The sequence below is a fragment of the Maylandia zebra genome, linkage group LG6 (genome assembly GCF_041146795.1).
Source record: "Maylandia zebra isolate NMK-2024a linkage group LG6, Mzebra_GT3a, whole genome shotgun sequence".
Classification (NCBI taxonomy): domain Eukaryota; kingdom Metazoa; phylum Chordata; class Actinopteri; order Cichliformes; family Cichlidae; genus Maylandia; species Maylandia zebra.
Genome location: NC_135172.1, coordinates 30439391 through 30462169, shown reverse-complemented (window position 1 = coordinate 30462169; position 22779 = coordinate 30439391). Strand labels below are relative to the sequence as shown.

At 39.6% G+C, this 22779-nt stretch overlaps 1 protein-coding gene across 1 annotated transcript; it reads right to left on the bottom strand.

The window, feature by feature from the left end:
• Nucleotides 1-62: 62 nt before the first annotated feature.
• Nucleotides 63-22480, bottom strand: mcoln1a (mucolipin TRP cation channel 1a). The gene is made up of 14 exons (XM_004539256.5): nt 22333-22480; nt 15074-15351; nt 14663-14830; nt 13578-13734; nt 12215-12296; nt 11846-11942; nt 11350-11449; nt 10964-11070; nt 5148-5297; nt 4932-5033; nt 4618-4740; nt 3423-3629; nt 3107-3237; nt 63-1676 (listed from the first exon to the last, which is right to left on the bottom strand). The coding sequence occupies exons 1-14, from the start codon at nt 22361-22363 to the stop codon at nt 1640-1642; spliced, it is 1770 nt and encodes a 589-aa protein (XP_004539313.3). The 5' UTR covers nt 22364-22480; the 3' UTR covers nt 63-1639.
• Between the last annotated feature and the right edge of the window lie 299 nt (nt 22481-22779).

Genomic DNA, 22779 nt, shown 5'->3' with positions numbered 1-22779 from the left:
ACATGAACTACTTCCTCCCTCTGCTGATGGTTAGGTGGAACAGCAGGAAACAGCTTGTTGACTTAGATCAGACCAGGAAAATTTAATCAGTAGTTTGACAAGTATGACAGGTCACACTACGTGTTGTACCTCACAAGTACAGTTCAAGTGCAGGTAATTCATAAAAAACAAACACAACAACACAAAACAAAAACAAGATAAAAAAAACTCCAGGGAAACACAAGATGCAACATTTAAAGTTATCTATAATTTAGACATGTTGTCCATGGAAATCCAAAGTCCATCTGTATATTTAGCTTACAATTTACTCTGCTGGTGTTTCAGGCAGAAAATGAAAAGGCTGAAAAAAACATCTTATACTTCATTTACCTACTCCTCCCTGACCCATAGCTCCTCTCGCTAAATGGTATTTGGAGTCCAGACTTAAAAACTCCTTAAACTATTGTGCGTTTTTTTGCGATAAAAAGACAAACAAACATACATTATTCAAGTTTCTACTAAAGATCAAGTCAGTAGGCAGCAGTTAGAGACATCATTATGAAGGCAACAAACAACAAAAAAAAAAGCAGAGCAAGCCACTAAAACAGGACAATCTGTTGTTTTCTTTCTTGTCATCTCTCCCAAACCAGACTCCGCTTTACTTAGAGCTACTTATTGTGCTTAAAATAAGTCAGATCCAGTTTGCTAATGGTCATCAACGCAGTCTACAAACAGGGGTGCAGCACTTTTGATAGACCGAGTTTCTTTTTAATACTTCAGCTTCATTAAAAAAAATGTGGGTCTGAAGAAGAAACTGCAGCCAAGGTCAGGCAAAAGCTAAGTGCTTTGTTAGTGAACGATTGCGTCCCATTACCCTGATCATTACTGAAAGAAAACGAAGCAATAAAAATGAAATAAACTGGGATCTACATTTGAAGGCAACATGATGCAGCACAGCCGCCGCTAATGACACTGGTCGAAACTTTCTAATAAATGTGCAGCTCACAAAGAAAATGAATCAATTCCACGCCGAACGCCCATCTGCGTTTCCTGATATGTTTTGGAACTCTGTAAAAACAATCACATGGGGGATTTTTTTGTCCTGTTCTGTTTAAATGTCATGTCATGATTCTCCAGCTAGCAAATTAGCTTTGGCTAATTTAAGAGGTATTAGATTATTTAAATTTTTAAAACGAGTTCTGTACAATAAAATGTTGCTGAATATGATATAAATATCTAATTTTAAGAGTCTCCTCCTCAGGAGCCAACCGATTTGAAATACTTCAAAAGTAAAACAAACAAAAAACAAAACATAGACAGCACCAAAGAGTTCCTAGTCTGGGTGAGCATAAAATACACCAGATATATTAAAAAATACTGAATAATGTTTCAAAAAAAAAACAACACACTAGAACCAAGAGAAATGTCTGTGCAATAGCCTTCTTCGATGCTGCTGTTCATACAGAGGAAAAGGCCCAGCTCTTCATCTGTTCCACGTTTCCTCTGCAGAGCGCAGTTCCAGCCAATCGCAACTCCCACTTTGGAACAGTCGTTTGGTTTGACCCAGATACACGGAGACACCGGGTGTTGGGTGGATGCAGTGTGCCCCACTGGTCAGCAGGGGAGGCTAGTGAGGTTTCAGAGATTGGTGAGGTTGATTTCAGTTCACCAGCAGGACATCTTCATACGTGGTTGTTCTGAGGGGAAAATAAGGTTTGATGATTTACTACAGTTAGGATGTTTAATATTATTATCTCTGTAATTACAGTTTCTTATGGTAATATTTACGGGACATATTTTAACAATTTTAACAAAAACAACACGATATTCACGGATGCATTTTTGACGTGATATGATGTAGAGTATTGTAAGAAAGCAACTTTCACCACAGCAGGAATGTTTGATTTAGCAGATTTTTGGTTTAAATATTTATTTTTACAGTGGTTGTCATTCCCAAAAACTCCAAAGGCATCCGTGTCTCTTCCCAGGACTGAACCTGAACCGGGTTAGGTTGCGTGTTAGGTGATTAGGTAAACCACTGCACTATGTTATTTTAAAAAAATCGAGCTGAAAACTGTATTATGTTTTTAAAATTAAGGATAAAATATTGGTGTGTTCATAATCATGTATGCAACTTTACGTCTTTTTCAGTGCTGATCATTTTAAGGATTTTAAGGACCTAAATATGCTCCCTCTGCTGGCCAAACTAAGCATTTCTTTTAATGTTAAATATGTGTTCAGGCTTTTTTATGTCTCTAATTTGTGCCTTCTTATCTTGTTCCTGAGCTATAACCTATGAAGCAAAGGTTTATTCGTTGTGGAAGTGTTCATCTATAAAAGGAGGCACAGCACAAACCTGAAACACACACATATCAGGAGGAGGACTCTTAAACATTTAAACCCCCATCCCTGGGACTAAGATCATAAAAAAACAGTAGTTGGGATTTAACAAAGTAACTACTGTTTGCACTTTGATTACCTCACCTCCTCTCTCTGTTCACATTGCATGGTTCTACTGAAGGTTTCTTCCTCTTAAAAGGGATTTTTCCTTCCCACTGCCGCCAAAGTGCTTGCTCATGGGGGGGGGGGGGGGGGGGGGTCATCTGGTTGTCGGGGTTTTCTCTGTATTATTTTAGTGTCTTTATCTTACCAATTAAAGCACCTTGAGGTGACTGTTGAGTAAATTTGGTGCTATATGAACAAAATTGATTTGAATATGTGTTTGGAAAGACTAAGACATGAGAACAGGATACCAGGAGAACTAGATGTAAATAGGACAAAGGATGTATAAAAGTGAGGAAAGAGAAAATGACCTGATTTCCTTCCAGTGTGCTTGGTCAGAGCCTGATAATTAACACCAGTATAAATGGTAGAGAAATATCGTCTTTCTCTCTCTTTTTCTCCTCATCAGCAGCCAAAAATGTAATCAACTTACTTTGCGACATAATTGTGAGGTTGATATTTTTGTGCTGTCAGCTTAAATTAGGGAGTCAGACTTCACAGGTTTTGTGGTTGTTTAATAAAGCCCGCTGTCGCATTTATCTGCTTTGGTCTTTAGAAATGTAGCATTATGTTAATTTAATGTATATGTTTAAGCTTTCAGGGGGGTCACAGGAGACTCACTCACCTGTCACAGCAGCAGAAGAAGGAGCAAGGTGAAGTCTCCAAACCTCTGAACTTCCCAGAATTCGGTGCATCTGTGCACTCTGCTATGAAGGCGTGCAGATCTGTTATGTGGATTGGTTCTTGGGTTTGATGCTGTGGAAATCAACAACAACAACAACAAAAAAGACACTACTGTTACTTTTCTGCTCTTTATTTGTAGTCCACAGTAAATACAGAAGCAACAGTTTGGATGCTACGGTGAGTTCTTTGTAATGCAGACTGAGTGATTCTACACATTGTAAATAAACGGATCCTTTTTATAGGCAGCGATTTCCTACCTTGATGGTCTCGTACGCTCCTGTGATGAGAGCGATGAACAGAGACAGCACCATGTAGATGAAGAGGGAGATGAAGGTGTACAGGTAAACCTGGCTAAACAGCCACACTAGAGGACTGGTCTCCTGCATCTCTGCGAACGTCACGAACATGTCGTCGCCGTTAATGAGGGAGAACAGACACTCGGACACCATGGACAGAGAGCGGAACTGTAAATATATATTTTAAAAAAGGTATTTTAATTATCAAAGTTAAGAGAAAAGGTCAAGTTTTTGAAAGCAGTTTAAAAGTCAGAATAAACTGTAGTTCATGTTTCTGTTCCACTGATTTACTCAGTGGACGGAGAAATGTCCGAAAGAAAGAAGGAAGTCCAAAACTGTTTAATTATCTTCTCTGTTACACAACTTAGATATTATTGCTGAATGGCATTTGTGTGGCCTACTAAAATTTTTTTTAAATAGGCACGTTTTGTGTGTTCACATTTACTCATATACACCGATCAGACATAACGTCATGACCCCCTGCCTAAGATTGTGCTGTTCTCCTTTTTGCTGCCAAAACAGCCCTGACCTGGTAAGACACCACCAGACCCCAGCACATGTGCGCTGGTATCTGGCACCAAGATGTTAGCAGCAGATCCTTTAAGTTTTGAGGCGGAGCTTCCATGGATCAGACTTGTTTTTCCAGCAAATCCCACAGATGCTGGACTGGGTTGAGATAGGGGGAATTTGGAGGCCAAGCCAGCACCTCAAACTCATTCCTGAACCCTGTTTGCTTTGTGGCACCACCCAAGGTTTCCCAGCAGAACATTGCCCAAACATCACACTGCCTCCGTCAGCCTTGCCTTATTCTCATAGTGAGAATAAGGCAAAGGCAAACACCTGGCACATTTAAATCATGGTGCCAGGTGTTCCCCAGGTAAGTGACGCACACACACCCGGCCATCAACTAGATGTGAAAAAAAAGATGTCATTCACGAGACCAAGACACCTTCTTTCATTACAGTTTGCCATTTTTCCTGCTTCTACTGCATCAACATTCATATCCCACCCACTATCAGTTATTCACGTCACCTGTGAGTGGTCATAATGTTATCCCTGGTCGGTGCAAGTGAACTAAAACTTCGAAAGGAAAACTTAAAATTCCAAGGAGTGGAAACAAGTTTTTGACATTGAGTTTTTCCCACATTTAATTCACCTTGACATGGTATGGTCCCAGGACGATCCAGCCACAGAAGCAGTAGCCCAGATAGATGACAGCCACACAGCAGCAGAACCGAATAACATTGGGGAAAGCTGCTCGAAGTGTCACGATAAGGATCTGCAGCAGGGAGGTGCAGAAACACAACACAGATCAAATTACAGTGTGAGAGAGCCCAGAGACACTAAATTAAATGGCTTTCTACATTACATCAACCCACAGGAGGAACTTCTCACTTTCTCACAAGTTATTAAATCAGCAGCATGTAACAATGTTATCAGAAGCTGTGCACCAGCACATCTGCAACTTACATTGTACTTCTGGAAGAATGTGAGGTAGCGAATGACTCCCACCCACACTAAGAGAGTGGAGGTTCCCAATAGGATGGCACAGAGGTCATAGGAGGATATATTCTGTTGGGAAAAACCCAAAGGAATCGGCTTTTAAAAAAAGCTAAGACTACATGTACATGTTAATGTGTGTCAACGCTAAAACAAAACCCCCCAAAACTAAAGCTGATATTAGACCTTTGTCTCGATGCCGATTTTGATGAAACTGCCAGTGATTGTGAAGATGTCACTGATGATGAGGAGGATATACCAGCCGTTAATAAACTCAAGCCGGTCTCCCCAGCACACTTTACGATCTAGCGTCGTCTTAAAGAACTTCACAAACTCCTGCAGAGCAAAGAGAAAGAGAGATTAGCCATGTTTACACACATCAGTAGAATACAATATCGTCACTGACTTTTAGAATCGATTTGATTCCGATTCGCAAGGTCCCAAATCGATTCGAGCCACGATTTCGATTCGATTTAAATCGGGAAATTTTGCCTCAAACAGTCAGAAATATTATAATTCTGATCATTTATCAGTACTGACACTTCATCAGAGGTGTGAGCATCACAGCAGATGCGTTTGTGTCAAAGTAAGTGAGCAAAAAACACAGAAGAACATGAAGGAGATTTTCTTGGCCTGACTTTTTATAGCAGACAACTTTGAAAATATTCTGCAGTAGAACAAAAACGGAAGAAAACCATGACTCAGTATATGAACCTGATGCTGCTGAAGTGAAGCAGAGCAAAGTTACACAGGTTTTGAACAGCAGAAATGAGGCTTTCTTGTCGGAAGTCATAAAAAAAACCCAAACCAAACAAAACAAAAAAAAACCTAAACAGTGGCCGACAGTGCTGTACACAACGGTAGACTGTTGGGTAATAAGGAAGTGAAAAATGCAGAAAATTGAGCTTTTTAGATGGGAAACTGCTCTCAAATTAAACTGAGAGAGGGAGAGAGAGAGCTCTGTACGAATCGGAATCGTACGTGGCGCCGGGTGAGAAAGCCAACATCTCACGGATTCTGATGCGTCGGGTCCACGCTTTGTGTTCACATCTTTTTACGGAATCTGTTTACCTGCTCTCGTTTGCTATTTTAGCTGTTTGGTGGTTGTTGAAATCGTTTTGTGAGGTTTAACCTGAGATTCTGGCGTTTCTGGCAAAATATATTAATATTTAAAAATCGATTCAGGATTTTAATGAATCGATATGGTTTGTTAAAGCTAAAATCGATTTTAATCAATAAATCAATTACTGAAACTCATCCCTAATACAATATGGATCCCCAGTCAGGCTACTATAAGCTTTCACAAAATTATTCAAGAAAAACATTTAAAGGTTAGAATGAGAACCTACTAGAGATGGCACGATACCACTTTTTCATGTCCAATACCGATATCATAAATTTGGATATCTGCCGATACCAATATGAATCCGATATAGTGTGTTTTTTAATCAATAAACCCGTTTTTTTTTTATATCTTGCTGCTTTTTGTATAAGTTCATACTCAAGTAAAAAAACAAAAAAAAAAAAACCCACTGAAGCTATTCTGTTATACCTGTATGCAAAAAATGCACTGCACGCAAAATATTTCATAGTTCAGCAATACTGATCAATCTAATAAACTTAAACCTGCACCATCCTCCCTATTCTGGTATTTTAAAGAGTAAGCAATAGGGGTGCAACGATACACAAAATTCACGGTTCAGTTCGATACTTTGGTGTTACGGTTCGATATTTTTTCGATACAAAAAAAAAATGTTCATGCCTTTTTAATTTGTCATTTATTAAAATTATAAATATATATTTTAACTCAAAAGTACAGTTTTTAAATTTAATGTTGCTGAAACAAAAGTAATTAAAAAAAGAAATATATCTCAGGGCTCTTAAAATTTCAAAATCCCTGGTAGCCCTTCGGGCAGGGACTCTTCAGTTTTTGGTAGCCCAAAATAAATTTAAGTAGCCCGAATAAAAAAAGAGAGCAATTTTTTGATTGATGTTTTGTTTCTTGTTTTGTTTCCTTTATAATATTATACATTAAAGTATAATATTGTAAAGGAAACAAAACATTAATTAAAAAATTGTTGAAAAACAAATTACAACATTAACTCAAATACTTGGTTCTAATTGAACAGAAATTTCTATGAACTTGTAAGAACTGTGTAGAACATGAATCAGTCTGTGTCAGATCCTGAATTTGAAATTTCCACTGAAGTCACGGGTAAGAGGCAAGTGGAACCAAGATCGAGGCCATTTGCTTTTTGAAGTTTGCAAAGACTGCTAAATTTTGCCAGTGTTAGTTCACTCTTTGCAACATAGTACGCTGTTCTAAACAGATTTTTCAGGTTTATTTTTAGTATGTTATTTGCAATTGGTGTTTGTTCTGGGAAAGATATTGCAGACTGAGCAATAATGCATTTCTTGCATTTCTCATGGGTTCTAATGGGGGCCTTTCTTAAAATGACTGGTCCCAGTAACAAAGGCGCTTGTCGACTCAGAAATCGAGAGAAAACCAACAACACACCCGGCAGAACATTATGTTATTTACACGGGTGCACATAAGTGGTCCGCATGTGCGCATTCGCTGTCAAAATAAAAGACGGGCACCAGATAAGAAGTTATGTGCAGCCCTGGTTATTTAGCTCGTCATATTGCAGCCACAGAAATTCTTTTGTCCATGAAACCATAAAGCTGCACTTTCTTTTTGCCTTATAGTCTGATTTGTCATAACTTTTCAGTTTTGTGGTAAGCTTTTCTTTGGCTGTCACTTCTTCACCCTGACCCGTCTTATTTGGCTCAGCAGAACTAAAATATATATCCTGCTGCTTTTACACACACACACACACACACACACACACACACACACACACACACACACACACACACACACACACACACACACACACGCACATAACGGTCAGCGATTCTCTGCGCGATCAACCTCTCACATGTTTAAGCTTGCTGCGGGAGATTTCACTTGTCATGTTTGCATAGTAAGCTAACGATTAATAAGACGATGTCAGAGGAATTGGTGCACAAATTATCATCACTCACAGATCAGTGCTGTCGCTCTCTATACACAGTTCGCGCGATTGCAAAGTGAAAGCAAAAAACAAGCGCAAATTCAAACGCGACTTCAATATGTCACATATTGACAGTGGCTCACCGATGCCAATGACATAATTACCCAGCTACATTTCCGAAAGAATGCAAAAGCATTGACATATATTTTTCCTACAATAGCCCGACGGGCAGGGCAGAGATAGATTTTGGTAGCCCGACTGGAAAAATCGCTAGCCACGGTACGTCGGGCTAGTGATTTTGCGAGCGCTGTATCTGATTGAGGAATCACTCATCTTTGGAAAAGAGAGTTTATTACAGAGAAATGGCTCTTTCCAAAATAAAAGCTATACTATACGCTTCTTCTGGGCTATATTCTCAGCAGCATATTGTAGCGGGTCAGGGCTGTTCGGGGTTCTGTTTGTACAGTTATGTTTTGTTTATGTTGCCATAGTGACGGGTGACGCCCTCTCGCTGCGACGGTGTGTCCTTCCGGGGTCAGAGGGCGCCCTGTGTGTTGTTGTTGTTGCTGGGCGGTTGCCGCGCTGAGCAGTTAGCTAGCGGCAGTGTTCTTCTGCAGATGTCAATAAACGGCTGTGCTCCCTGGCTAGCTCACGGGAAGCAAGACCAAACGACACCTCCGTCTCCTCGTTGTCTGAGCTCGCCACATTGGTGTCAGAAGTGGGATGATGGTGGCACCCCATGTTCTGACCCGAGTGACTTTTCCCCCGCCGGTCGTGACCGGCCGGTGCGCCAAAAGAAGGCACCTGGACATTTGCAGGACTTTGTGTGGGGCAATGGGGTCGTCGGGGACGACTGACCCCTTAGGTGGGGGGCTATGTAGCGGGTCAGGGCTGTTCGGGGTTCTGTTTGTACAGTTATGTTTTGTTTATGTTGCCATAGTGACGGGTGACGCCTTCTCGCTGCGACGGTGTGTCCTTCCGGGGTCAGAGGGTGCCCTGTGTGTTGTTGATGTTGTTGCTGTGCGGTTGCCGCGCTGAGCAGTTAGCTAGCGGGAGTGTTCTTCTGCAGATGTGAGAGCGAGACCAAACGTTACCTCCGTCTCCTCCTTGTCTGAGCTCGCCACAATATTAAACATATCAGGTCCCCATAAGGAGAATCATGTGCTAACGGCTGTCTAAATGACTCGGGTAAAGTTTGTAGCATGCTTGTTGTTTTTGTCTGCTTCCACTTGTCTTTGCACTAGGATGATGTCGGCGTAAATGTGCAGTCATATTCGTTGTGTTCCCACTAGTGCTGTCAGCGTTAATCTCGTTGAAATGACGTTAACGCCACAACACGGCAAATCTCCGTTAACGGCTACCCCTGCGTGGGGCTAGACGGCCAACACGTTAACGAGCTAACTGCGCTAACACACTAGTTCCCACCCATGTAATTGAGCATTGCGTGGAACATCCGACATACTGTTTTACTTTAGTCCATGACGCGCTTACCTTCAGGGTCATACCTCACATGAAAACCAAAATAATTCCAAACGCCAGATCTGAATGAGGGTGGGGGAGGTTCAATTTGCCATGTTGCCAGGAGAGCTTAACTTCTGTCTCGCTAGCTTGCCCTGCGCTCTTCCTTCTGCTGTTTGTGTTGAACGCTCAGTGGATCTGCGCTCCACAGTGCAGCCTAGGCAGAGTAGTCGAACGCAGATTCACTGAGCGCTCAACACAGACAGCATCGTCAGAAGGAAAGTTGATAAAATAAATTACAAATTTTGTATTGTTCGATACATATGCGTACCGAACCGAAAGCACTGTATCGAACGGTTCAATATCGATACGAGTATCGTTGCACCCCTAGTAAGCAACCTAACTAATAGGGCTCTAAAACTCCCAGCAAAAAATAAAAAATAAAAATAAAAAATAAAAGAAATAGGGAACCACCCTCCACCTCATGATGCTTAATTGACATAATCAACTTTAATTTGATGCAGTGTGAAAAAAAAAAATGCACAGAAATAAAATATTTTTCAAGAATAATTAAATAGATTCAACATCTTTCTTCAACAGAATTGCAGACTGCACAGCCTTCCCAAAGGAAAAGGTACTATAGCTTACTAGGGTATATTAGACTTAATAGTTACTATATACAGTAATGGACTTCTATATATTTTACATAAGATTAAAACTTTGGGTGTAAGATTCGGATAATTATTTATAAAAGCTAGACATTTTAAATGAGAATAAGAAAGAAAAGTATGTCTTTGTGCCCCATTTTCCCTGTTCATGCGCTATCGGCCCCCCTGGCTAAACTTTGCTAGATCCGCCCCTGCACAGTTACCAGCGTCAGCTACGTAGAAAAGGATCCTGGTGTAGATCGTAAATAAATTCTAACAACAGCTGATCAAGCTTAAACGTGCTGCTGTTGTTCAGCCGCTGGTTTCCTCTTTCTGGCGCGAAGTGGGAGATAAACAAACAAGAGAGACGGACTCGCGACAGAAAAGCTGATCAGCTGATCATTAATCAGTTTCATGATTGAAGTAGCAGCAGGAGAGGGAGGAAGCGAGAAGAGACAGTCGCTCCATATATCGGTTGTAAAGCTTAACGCGGGGATGGTTTACAAACAGAGATGAACTTACACATTTGCTTTACTTCTCTCTGGGATAACTTCCTCGGAGATGAAATGCCGGATTGGTAGCGAGGCTACAAATACACACAGCCGCTCTATCAGGTGCTACAGTTATGAGCCGAGTTACGCCGTGTCGCAAGTTTTGTGAGGTGCTTTTTTGATATTTAATGGATCGGATTACATTTTTTATTTCTCTCCGATATCCGATCCAGTAATTTACGTCAGTATCGGACTGATACGTAATATCGGATCGGTCCATCTCTAGAACCTACTATTCACTACTAGTCTGACATTTCCTTAGAACCTGATGTTCCTCTAATGTGAGTGGCCCCAGGTGATAGTAAAGTTGTATTGGAGATTTTCTTTACCCATTGCAGCATGATGCCTCGTATTATGGAGCGTCCACACAGCACCAGCGACAGCATGCAGATCAGAACCACAATAATATCAAATGCCAAACGTGCGTACGTCTGAACTGGAGGTTAAAGAGGAGAAAAAAAAGATGTGAGCAGTCTGTCTCCTCTTCATGGCTGCAGTCTAAGCCTACTGCTACACACTTCTGTATAAATAACTTCACTCATTGTAACTTCCTGTTGGCTCATTATTGTGAACTAGAAACAACTTTGTGATATTTTGTAACACCTTTGCTTACATGTTTCTAGTTTCATCACTGGTATCATATTTTTCTTGCTGTACTACTTGCACAGTAGTCCCATGACCACTAACAGATGCTTCTTCTTTTCTGTTTTCTCACCTTGTCCAGAGATGCTCGGGTCTTTGCACTCCTTTATTGACGCCTGGTTATCTAGCCGGATCTTCACCTTGCCACTATGAGCCTTGTTGTCCAGAACTATCTGTAAAAGAGAGAAGAAGGTTTTAAATGACGCACACAGCTCGGCCTGCGAGCACAGCAGCTGTTTAAACCTGTTTGCGAGCGGCAGTCAACTGGAACTAAAGAGTAAACTTACACGGCTGGTTTCATAAATGGACTGCGCTGAGGCTGGTTTGTTTGTTTTCACTTTAACTCTTTCCCCCATATTCTACAACCTCCCCCTGTAGCTTCGATACCCTAAGTTATATCAGTAAAGACTTGGTTTGACAACCATTAGAATAGTTTCTGGGTTCTTCCAAGGGTAGATGTATGGGGAAAGACCACCCTCACTAAATTCTAATGCACAGCCTGTAATGTTTTTCTAGCCTTGACATATGACAGCTCAAGCATGTGTTGAGTCTGAAAGTCTTTAACTCACTGTTATATGAAAGGTGTAGCAGTCTGGGATCTCGTTGTTGATGATAGTCTGGATATTTATCGCCTTCAGCTGGAACTCTATGGTAACATTAATCAACCTGTTTTAAAAGAAAAAGAAAACAAACAAATGAACACAAAAACATCTAATTTCTAACAATGAAACCAAGGTGACTAAAAGAATGACCAGAGGCAGGCATGCAGGACAAGAAACACAACATGATTCATATCATATCTCTGTGGGTTTGAGTCGCTGTCCTTGTATACATGCTTGTGTTTGTTTGTTTGTCTATGTGTGCTGCAGAGGTATGTGATCATTAGATAATCTTGTCAACAAAGAGGAAACGAAGCCATGTGAAAAATGAAGCCGTACTTGTGGAACTTGAGTGTAAAGTTCTTGTAGTTGCTTGTGAGCGGACCCTGGGGGATCGTCATGGGGTTCACGCCAACACACTCTAAAGATTACAAACAAAGAAGAGAGAGGAATATCATGCTGAGAAACTACTGTCAAACTTGAATTTGCTTTCTTATTTTATATACAGGAAGCACAACATCATTTTTCAACTGCTAATCTTTTTTCTTAACGTTGATAAACTGAATGAAACAGACACTGGCATGAGGAAGTAAGAAACTCTTAGGCTGTGCAACAACTTCTGTAATAGGAACTATCGTTATGACACATGTTTGATGTAATACGTCAAGAAAAGCTGGTGACTGGTAGTCCCTTTAATGCCCTCAATTTTAATCATTTATAGAAAGGAGGACAGCAATTTAAGACTTAACTGTATTGCTTTACAGCTTCCCCTGCTGATAAAGACCTCCTGTACACTGCACCAACCTACTTTGTTAGTCATTGTTTAAATGACAGAAAGTCATTGTTTAAATTACTTTCTGTTATTTAAACAATTAAATAACAGAAAAGTTCCTGTTTTTAAAAAAAATCTACTATAGATTTCAGTTTTTATAGTTGGTCGACAAAGAATGTTTTCTGTAAATCAACAAAAAAAAAAAATAGACTTTCTGTAATTTAACACTTTATTTCTTGAAACTGAATCCCAAAGAGTTAGCTGCATTGTCGACAAGATAAACAAATTCTGCTTTGGAGAGAGAAAGTTCTTTGCGTTGCATATTATTACATCCAAAATACGATTAGTTGAGCCTGTTATGATCTATTGACCAGTCATGACTTGACAAAAATGACAAGACATTAGTCATTTAACTTAATTATTTGAAATCTGTGGGGAATGTACTGCTCTGTAATACAGCTGCTCCTCTGAGTCAGACTTTTCCTTTTAAAGTGACAGAACACATTGTGATGCCCACCTCAGGCAACAAATGCAACTGGGGACTTTTTGCAAATAACCACACTCTGCTTGACCTCTAATATGTGTGAAATCCTGCCCCTAACCACTTTCCATAGAAGATTTTTTTTTTTTTTAATCTGGTCTCTCTCTCTCTGTAGTAATCTCTGCATTTTTCTTGCATTGTTGTAAAGTGGGAGCCCAGATTTCATTTCTTTGAGTGTGTTTGACAAAATTCTCAGCTGAACTACTTGGTACACAAAGGCAAAAACTCTTCATATGCAACCCGCCACCAGTAAACGTGAACTGTCATTTTACAGAACCAACGTCTTGTCACATCGAGAAAAAAATTTCACACATTAGCAGTCTGCAGAGGCGAGGACTCTGCAGACTGTACAGACTGTTCTTTTGTACAATGTAGTTCACGCTGCCTACCTTTGATGACACGGGGGTCTATGCTGAACGTGTCGTTGGCGGGGTCGATGTGTCCCTTCTTGTAGTACTGCTGGCAGAGAAAGAGGGCACTGCCATTCTCGGCACGGTCATAGACATATGCATAGCGTCCCACTGTGGTCTCTGGCAAGGCCAGATACTGGGAAAAAGGATGAGATTAGACTAATTAAGGATTATCACTGGGTTTTATGAAGTGAAGAGAATACAAGCTTCCATAGAAACAGGCCACACAGGTCTTAGCTTTCAGCTAATATCAGTACAATCAATACAAGAATGAAAGTCAAACACTTAACTTCGAGGGAATGGCGTTGCTGTCTGGAGTCAAATAAAACTGTCAGATTTTATGTTGTCAGCTTTCTACAGCTCACCAACTAAACTATGCACGTGCTGTATGTGTAGGCTCTGCCCTTTGTCTTCTAGTTATCAACCAAATAATGTAATGTCTTCACTGTCCAACACCTTTTAGCCTCGTTCATACTATAGATTTATTTGACTGTGACATTGAAATAACGTGAAAGCACAGGCAGAGAAACAGGAAGTGAGCTGTATGTCAGACCCACTGTGTGCAGATCTAATCAGCGTTGCTGACATCCTTGACAGTGACTTATTTTGTAAACCATGGTAATAAAACTTCATGAGGCTTACTTTCATATTTATACAGTCAAATTTGGGTATATAAGACTGAATGTGTGGAACAGGTGAGCAGTGAATAGCACTGATGATCTATTGCAATGCAAAGTTTGGCTGGAGAATCTCAGATTCTGGTATTTAAATGGAGGACACTGTGACATGGACCACACACCCAAACATTCGTGCAGATCAGTTTCTAACTTCACTCAGTGTTTATCTATGGGAATAAAGCGAGTACAGTAGCAAACCATACTCACGCTACAATGATTCCCATAGACTTATAATTTAGCCCATGTTTGGGGAGAATGATGGAGACTTCAATAATATAAAGCAGAAAATTTTCATGCTGTGGCTAATCAGGAAATTCTGTTTAAAAAGTTGTTTAATAAAGATAAACTGTTACAAATTTCAGTTAAAAAAAAAAAAAAGATTATCACCTGATCCACGGCGTAGAAGATGTGGTCGTAGACGTCCTGCTGTGTGTAAACGGCAAAGGAGTCATCTGAGGACTCATCGTAGTCCTTGAGGAAGATGTGCTTGAAGGTCATAGTGTTCTCCTCCTTAAAGGTCACCACCACCTGGTTACTGAGGCCAAACAGCACCAACTGCAGCAAAAACAGGCACGGGGTATAGAGAATGATGTGAGGACGATAAGAAGCTGTGACAAAGAAAAAACCCTTATGTGGTGCGTTACTGTTACAGCCCCTAAACAGATAATGTTTCATATTTGATATTCAATTTGTGTGAATGTTGAAACTTCCACATCATCAGCGTGATTCCCATTAAAATGTACAGAACCAGAAATGTATCCAAATCAAGAGCACCCCCAAGTATAATATATGATGTACCTGAGTGGTGACAAAAAAAATTTTGGCTAGCTGCAGGATCAGTTTAAAAGGATAGCGCCCCTTGGCATGATATTTATCACAAGGGCTCATAAAGAAGTATTTTAGCTTCCTGCAAATCGCCTCCTCTTCCTCTCCAGCGTGGACCCAGTGACATCCTGCTGCTGTGGCAAACCGGTGGTGGTTACAGTTGTTGTCATGACTGTTAATTTGATAGTCATCCTCGCCACTGCTGTCTGTGGAGCCGTAGCGAGTCACCGGAGAGGGAAGTCTTTCCCGCTCTGATTGGGAAAAAAAAAAAAAAAGATTTTAATTTTTCTAAAATATATCTTTTTAAAAACACTCTTTAAATTGGCCAACAAGTTTACAATGAGACCCTGGTTGTTCAGTAAAAAATATTGTCCAATGTATCAGTAATTTACCAATAAACTGACCTGGTCTACTAATGCAACACGTTAGTTGATAATGGCGTAGAATATATGCAAGACTAGAACTGAAATCCAACATCTGAAGCAGACTTTGGTCCAATAGAACATGCTGGTTTTCATTATTCACATAACACAGCATTGTATCTGAGGACTGGTATTCATCAATGTTAAGAAAGGTAAACCCACATGTGCAGCGTTTTTCTCGAACTACTGGAAACTTCTGCTGAACTTACTTTAGTTTACTCACTCTTCATGCAGTTGTTTTTTTTATTCATTTTTGAAAACGCAGCTTGTTCCTCTCAGTCAGTAACACTTTGATAATCGCAAAAATCTTTGCATTTTATTGACTTTAATATAATCTATATCAGATGCTTATTTATAAGGATAACATGCCTTGTTGTGGTGAAATAAAAAGATGAACTTAACTGCTAAACTTAAATCACGATAAGCTAAAAAGGCAAAGATAAATTGTGGCAATGAAGTAATTATGCAAAACACAGAAATTCCTTTTTGTGCAATCAAGCAGTTGGGCTGCTTTCCTTGCAACCACGTGTTGCAAGGAAAGCAGCCGTCATGTGAATTGAGCAAATTTCACATATCTAAGTTTTTTTTCAGCTGAGACCAGTCATTTATGGGCTGACTGTGCATCCAAGCATGATTGGTAAATGACTGGTAAAAGGAAATTAGGAAATGAATGCATTTTCTGTTATTTCTGACTATTGAATAAAATGTCCATGCTTGAGTAAATGAAACTCCACTTAACAGCATTTTACAGTTACAATGTTGGTGACTGAAAAGAACCTCTAGGCCTAAAAGTCCTCTCTTCAGGAATAACACTGCAATCATTTCCTGGAATACGTGATTTAATCTTCCCCAGACTACTTCTAGAAACAGATTCCTGAACACACCACGGTTTTCTTGGAACCCATCATAGTCCTCATTGTGTCTAATACTTTCTCTTTATCTCAGATCTCATTATCTCAGTGAGGTCAGCTCTGCATCACACGATAGCTAACCTGTCCAACTCAGAGTCTATTCAGACTCATGTGAAAGAAGAAATGCTGCTCTCAATTAACCAACACGCTTTTAGTCTCTAACGTAGTTTTTTTTAAATGACGCCGATTCATTCACTCTGTTTAGGTTTATTGAGTAGTTTTACTTTCCACTTTTTCCTTCTTGAGAAAAAAATAGAAAAGTTTGTGAGAAAGTCTGAAACTCTATATTCCTGAAGAGACTGCTCTCCCAAAAGAGTCATAAGAGACCGTTGCAGATATCAAGTATCTGGTTTCTGCGATTGGTAAGAGATGATAAATCTGGCCCGACTTTGTTAGCCACGGCTAAGAACAGAGAAGTAAGGGCACACTGATTTTGACCTCGGCCCGATGATAAGGTGCTTTTGATATCAAATGCAAAACACACTGTGGTGTGATGTTTACGTGTCATGGGTTTTTGCAGTTGAAATTACACAAACAAGATGTCAGGTTTAGTTTTTTCCTTCTATGACACTGGTTATATCAGATAAGTTACATAAAGAGACGTTATGACACTCATGAAATCCTTAATGTAAGTCTGATGGAGAGTTCTGGAACATCACAGGTAGCAGCTGTTTCGCAAGCATATATCAATGACAGACAGGTACAGCTGTGTCAGGTTTTTCAGTCCTGTTGCCACAGGTGTCTAAAATCAAGCATCTACGCATGCAGTCTGTCTTTACAAACATTTGTGAAAGAAGGGGTGGCTCTAAAGAGCTCACTGAATTCGAGTGTGGTACTATAAAAGGATGCCACCACTGTAAGTCAGTTCACGGACTTCTTCCCACCTACATATTCCACAATTAACAGAAAGTGGTATTACTGCAAAGTGGAAGCATTGAGGAACTACAGCACCTCAGCCATGAAGTGGCAGACCACATGAAGTTACAGAGTGGGGTCACTGTGTGCAGAGGTGCATAGTGCGTAAATGTCACCAGCACACTCCTGACTCTGGCATTAACATCAGCAGAAAAACTGCGCCAGGAGCTTCATGGCATGGGTTTCCATGACCGAGCACTTCTTGTATCTAATATCAAATTTAGATAAATGCACTTTAAAAGAAAACCTTTTCTCTGATGAGCTGAGTGAAATGTGTGTTAATGTGCACGTGTGCAAATTAACAAAACCCCTGACTCTATCGGCACTTTGAACTGAGCCAGATGCTTTAAAAAAAAAATGATAAAACTTCATCTGTTCACAGTAATCAGCAGCTTTTACATACTGCAGACAAACACACACAAGATAATTATACAATAAATATCAAATATAAAATGATACAAAGAACGTGTCCATATTAAGTGCATATGCACATATCAAAACTTTTGTTTTGCGAATGTCCATACAGATCAATTGTATTTCATTCTTTTAAATGTTTGAAATAAATCAATCCTATCCATTCATCCACAAGACAATATATCATGTTTTAACACTGCCTTTATAAAAAAAACAAACAAAAAAAAGCCCCACTCACACACTGTGACCCAATCACAGCTAATACTTGTCACATGTTTTTTGGTTCGCTTACCCTGCTTATTATAAAGAAAGGAACAAAGAACAGGGTCATTCAGTTTGTTCGCTTTATACTGAGGAAACAACACGGTGGCAATAAACCTAAAACTCTTTACGTAATCTGTTTACTGACCTTTAATCGACAGTTATGAGTTATTTCTCAAAATGATCACTTGCAAGATCACATACACGATTGAATTAGGGAGGCAAAACCTGTTAATCATTCTCGACGTGTCAGCAGAGCAAACTACCAGCTTAGCAGTGTCTCTTGCAAATGGGAAGTAAAACAGGAGAAGTAAACCCTGTTGTGTCCAGTATTAGTCAGCATTACCTGTAAGAAGAAAGTTCAGCGAAATAACTTTACACAGCAAAGTTTGGAGCTGGAATAACGCCAGGTTTGTCGTGCAATATTCCTTCACTTTGTTTATAAGATTACCGTTCCTGAAAGGAAAAGCCTCTTTTTGCAAGTAATTACCCGTGACACAAAAGTAAACAAACAAGAAACCTCAAAAGGAGAGAACGGCTGTTAGTCTTACTTCTACTGACATGGATGCAGGCGGAAAGTTTTGACAGGTGATTGATGAATGGCTTCTTGGACTGTTAAAGGAGCAGTCCGCATGCTTTTGTTTCAAGTGACAAGCATATCTGAGATGTATTTAAATCAATGTCATAGTTTAAATGTCACAGTTTTGCTTTTTTATATCTAAGGTTGAGTAAAATACATTGCTTAATTTAGGAAATCAACAGTAAAAGGAGATTTTATGGAATCTGCATGTGGTAAACTGCAGTAAACCAAAGCCATATTTGTAGGGGTCACTTCCTGCTGTAACCAACACCTGCAGTTAACCTGTGAGAATTTTTGGCTGTAAAGTTAAATAAATAACACACCAATGAACATTTGGTGTTAGCACAGTATGATGGAAACAGTTTTTTAATTATCTCAGCTAGAAAGGAGGCCGGGCTTTGGTTGCGTGCCTCGGTGAGAGGAATGTGAAGCATCCAAAAGAATCCAACAACTTAACATTTTACGCAGACAACTGGGGCAGCATTCATTTATATCTATGATCGTAGGAGTGCATTGATTGACATGGCAGATAGCAATCAAACAAACAAAAGTGGGCGCAGGCCAATGACTAAGCCATCCCATTTGACACTTAAAAGACAGGATCTCAGATGCCGCAGAAATCTATAGAAATATCTGGCTCTTCTGGTTCACTGTCGCCTGTGGCACTCGCAGAAACACTGATAAAGTTGCCTTTCTATCAATCAAAAACTGGAAATCTCTCATATCAGTGTTTAGATCTAGTCTAGTTGTCCAAAGTAAAAGGCCACACACAGGCTAAGAATCAAACTCTTCCACTTATAAAAAAAAACTTAAAGGATAAATCTTAAATGAAAACAGAAAGACTGGCAGCTGTGTTCAGGGTTGTTTTGCACGTAGGAAGTGATCCATGAGTGAACTTAAATTGGTCTTTGTTCTGCAGCAATATGCTTAACTTTAGTCAAGTCAAGTTTATTTATGAAGCACATTTAAAAACAACCAAGGCTGACCAAAGTGCTGTACAATAAAATACAAATATAAAATACAATAAAACGCAAGTACATAAAACACCTCACTGATAAAACAATAAATTAAAACAATAAGTTAAACCTTGCTAAAAGCCAATGAGAAGAGGTGAGTTTTAAGAGCAGTTTTAAAAGTTCCTAGGCTTGTGGAGAATCTGATGTGAGGAGGTAAACTGTTCCACAGTCTGGGTGCAGCCACAGCAAAAGCCCTCTCTCCCCTAGTCTTTAATCTGTACCTGGGAACATCTAAAAGCATCAGGTCTGCTGACCTCAAAGATCTCCTGGGGCGGTAAATGCTAAGAAGCTCTGCCAGGTAAGGAGGTGCAGTACCGTTAAGAACCTTAAAAACCAGCAGTAAAATTTTAAAATCAATCCTAAAAGCAACTGGGAGCCAGTGGAGAGAGCAGAGGACCGGAGTGATGTGGTCTCTCTTTTTGGAACCGGTCAGCATGCGAGCAGCAGCGTTCTGCACCAGTTGGAGGCGATGCAAGAACAGCAAACAGAAAACAGGTGGAGTGACAGCGAGCCGAACATACTGGCGCCATCTTGTCAACTTTAAGCATTTGGTTAAGATTTTTTTCAGGTTTATCTTCTTTGGAAGTGAAAAAGCCTTGATAATGGTTTTATATGCTAATTTTTTTATATAGCCATCTCTCAAAGTTCTGTTACAAATATGTGAGAAACTAGAAGGTAAAGAAATACAAGTTAAAAACTCAACATCCATCCATTTTTCTTCTTTACAGGAATGTCATATGGGTGGATCGGTGGATAACCCCACGCTCTCACACCCACAATTACAGATACATTTAGGATCACAACCTAATAGGCATTCCTTTGTCCAGAACCCACACACACAGGAAAAGCATGCAAATGCCACAAAAAAAGGCTCCAGCAAGTCAGCAGGTTCAAATCCAGAACCTTCTTGCTGTGAGAGGACTATGGTAGTACTGCACCACGGTGCTGCCACTAAAAACAAGTTTAATGTCATTTTACTGCTTAGAAAAACTCAACAGTTTATCATAGTTCTAGAAATATTGTACACGAAGTCACGAAGATGTCTGATGTACAACCTGAAACTACAGTCTGTGCACATGAGTAACTTGTCACCAGCAAGGGGAGGGCGAAACAATCCTTAATTTTAAGTTATTGCTCATACATATTTTAGGAATATTTAACATGTGTCTCGTTGAGGTTCGTTGAGGTTTGTTGCTTACTGTAAGTTTTCAACACTGTCAGAAAGTCTCAAAAGGTTACTTCAGTTAAGTCAAATTTCTTCTCTTGAGGTCAAAAACAGACTTTCACTATCAGTTAGAAAATTCTCATCAGCATGTCTCACTGGAGCTGTACTTTATTTTATACACACTAATAATCCATCAGAAAACAGAGACTCAACCATGCATGTAAGTAGCTTATCAGACAGAGGCAGTGTGACTATGCATGAAAGACTTCGGATGCTGATTTCATAGGTTTGCTAAAAAGGGTGGTGGTCTTCATGGTTGTAGTGCAGGATTTGATCTGGGTTTGGGGAGACAGTCTTCATTACCAAAGTAATACTTTTCCTTCACTGGAAATAACTTTATACACTGCTGTACATTTTAATCTATAAAAACAGTGCATCATTTATCAGCAGATTCATATTGGCTGCAAAATAGTCAGTAAATCAAGTTTTAAAACAAATGAAATTAAATGCTGTGCTCCCTTTAAACACTTTTGCAGTCCACACACAGCTTTCAAAAAGTAAAGTTTCAAAAGTACAAGAATGTACAAGAACACTACGACTGTCACCTTCTTATTCTGTTACTTCCAGTACTGATCCCCATACCCTTCCTATAATGTGAAGACAGTTATTGGAAGAAAGGTTTGCTTCACAGGTTAGCTTGAGACTATGATTAGAGGGACCACTATCACTGGCATTATTATGTTGAAAACTGCATATGGATGATATTTTATTGGAGGATTTCACAATAACTACTAATTAGTACCAAGGCATCTAATTTTATTATAATCTAGTAATTACAGTCTGGAATGCATGCAGTTGAAGGTATCAACATCATTAAAAACGAAAACAATGACATAACTACCAGAGTTTCAAGATTAACCAATAATCCCACCGTTCATACATCTTAGAGAAAGGACATTATAGGATGAATCCACACGAGCTAAACTTATGACAAAATACAAAGATATTAAATGCAGTGTTGCAAAATTAATAAAAACAGCAGATCTTTCTCTTTGTCATAATGTGTTTTTGATTTGCATTTATTGGTTTTTAATGCTCTGCGTTAAAACAGCGCCCCGAACAACTTCTGTGTTAATCTTTTAGAGTTAAACATGCAGTATATCATGATATCATGTCCGAGTTGCATGTCTGATGGAGGAGCAAAAGAAGGAAAATCCCACTTTGTCAACAAGGATTCAAATATGTAGTCATGGAGCAAAAAAAAGAACTGATGTTAGCGGAACATTTGGACACAAAAACCACTTGATGACACTGAGTGCTGTACTTAGAAGATGACAGAGCAGAAAAACAGTTTCGTCTGAGGTTGCAATGTTACTCAGGTTTAAACTCATTACCTGTTAGCTTTTAAACACAAAAAAATCAGGTTGAAGCTAATTTACGCATCGCAAAGAGCCAGCAGCAGGGGAGTGTACTAGAAACCAAAGTAAACAAAACCACAGTCGTTACGGATAAGATAAATTAAGTAGTTAAATGTTAGCGCTACATTACCAGAGGAGTCCTTCCGTCCTGTCGTAGCCATGTAGTTATCTGTTAAAATACATAAATAGGTGAAGAAAACGGTTAAACCTATCGCCAAGCGGGTGCTTTCTCGGGAGCTGTAACTGTTGATCACTGACGAGGTTAAAAACTAAAAGCGTTTCCGCTCTGTGCAGAGCACGTGACCTATATCAATTTTGACCACGTGACTCCTGCAGGAACCCTCTCGCGCTGACATTTTTAACAGTTTATATGGTTTTCTATTTTCTAATTCGTTTGACTATTTGCTTTCAGCTTAGTTTATTTCCGTTTCCAGAGTTTTCTTGTTTCAGGTTAATTTTTATTGTTTGATTATTTGTTTAAGTTTATTTCTTTTTTTCAAACCTCCCTCAGTATCTCACTATGGGAAGCGCCCTCTGGCATGGCCAATCACGGAAGCTCAACAAGAAACACGTGGGT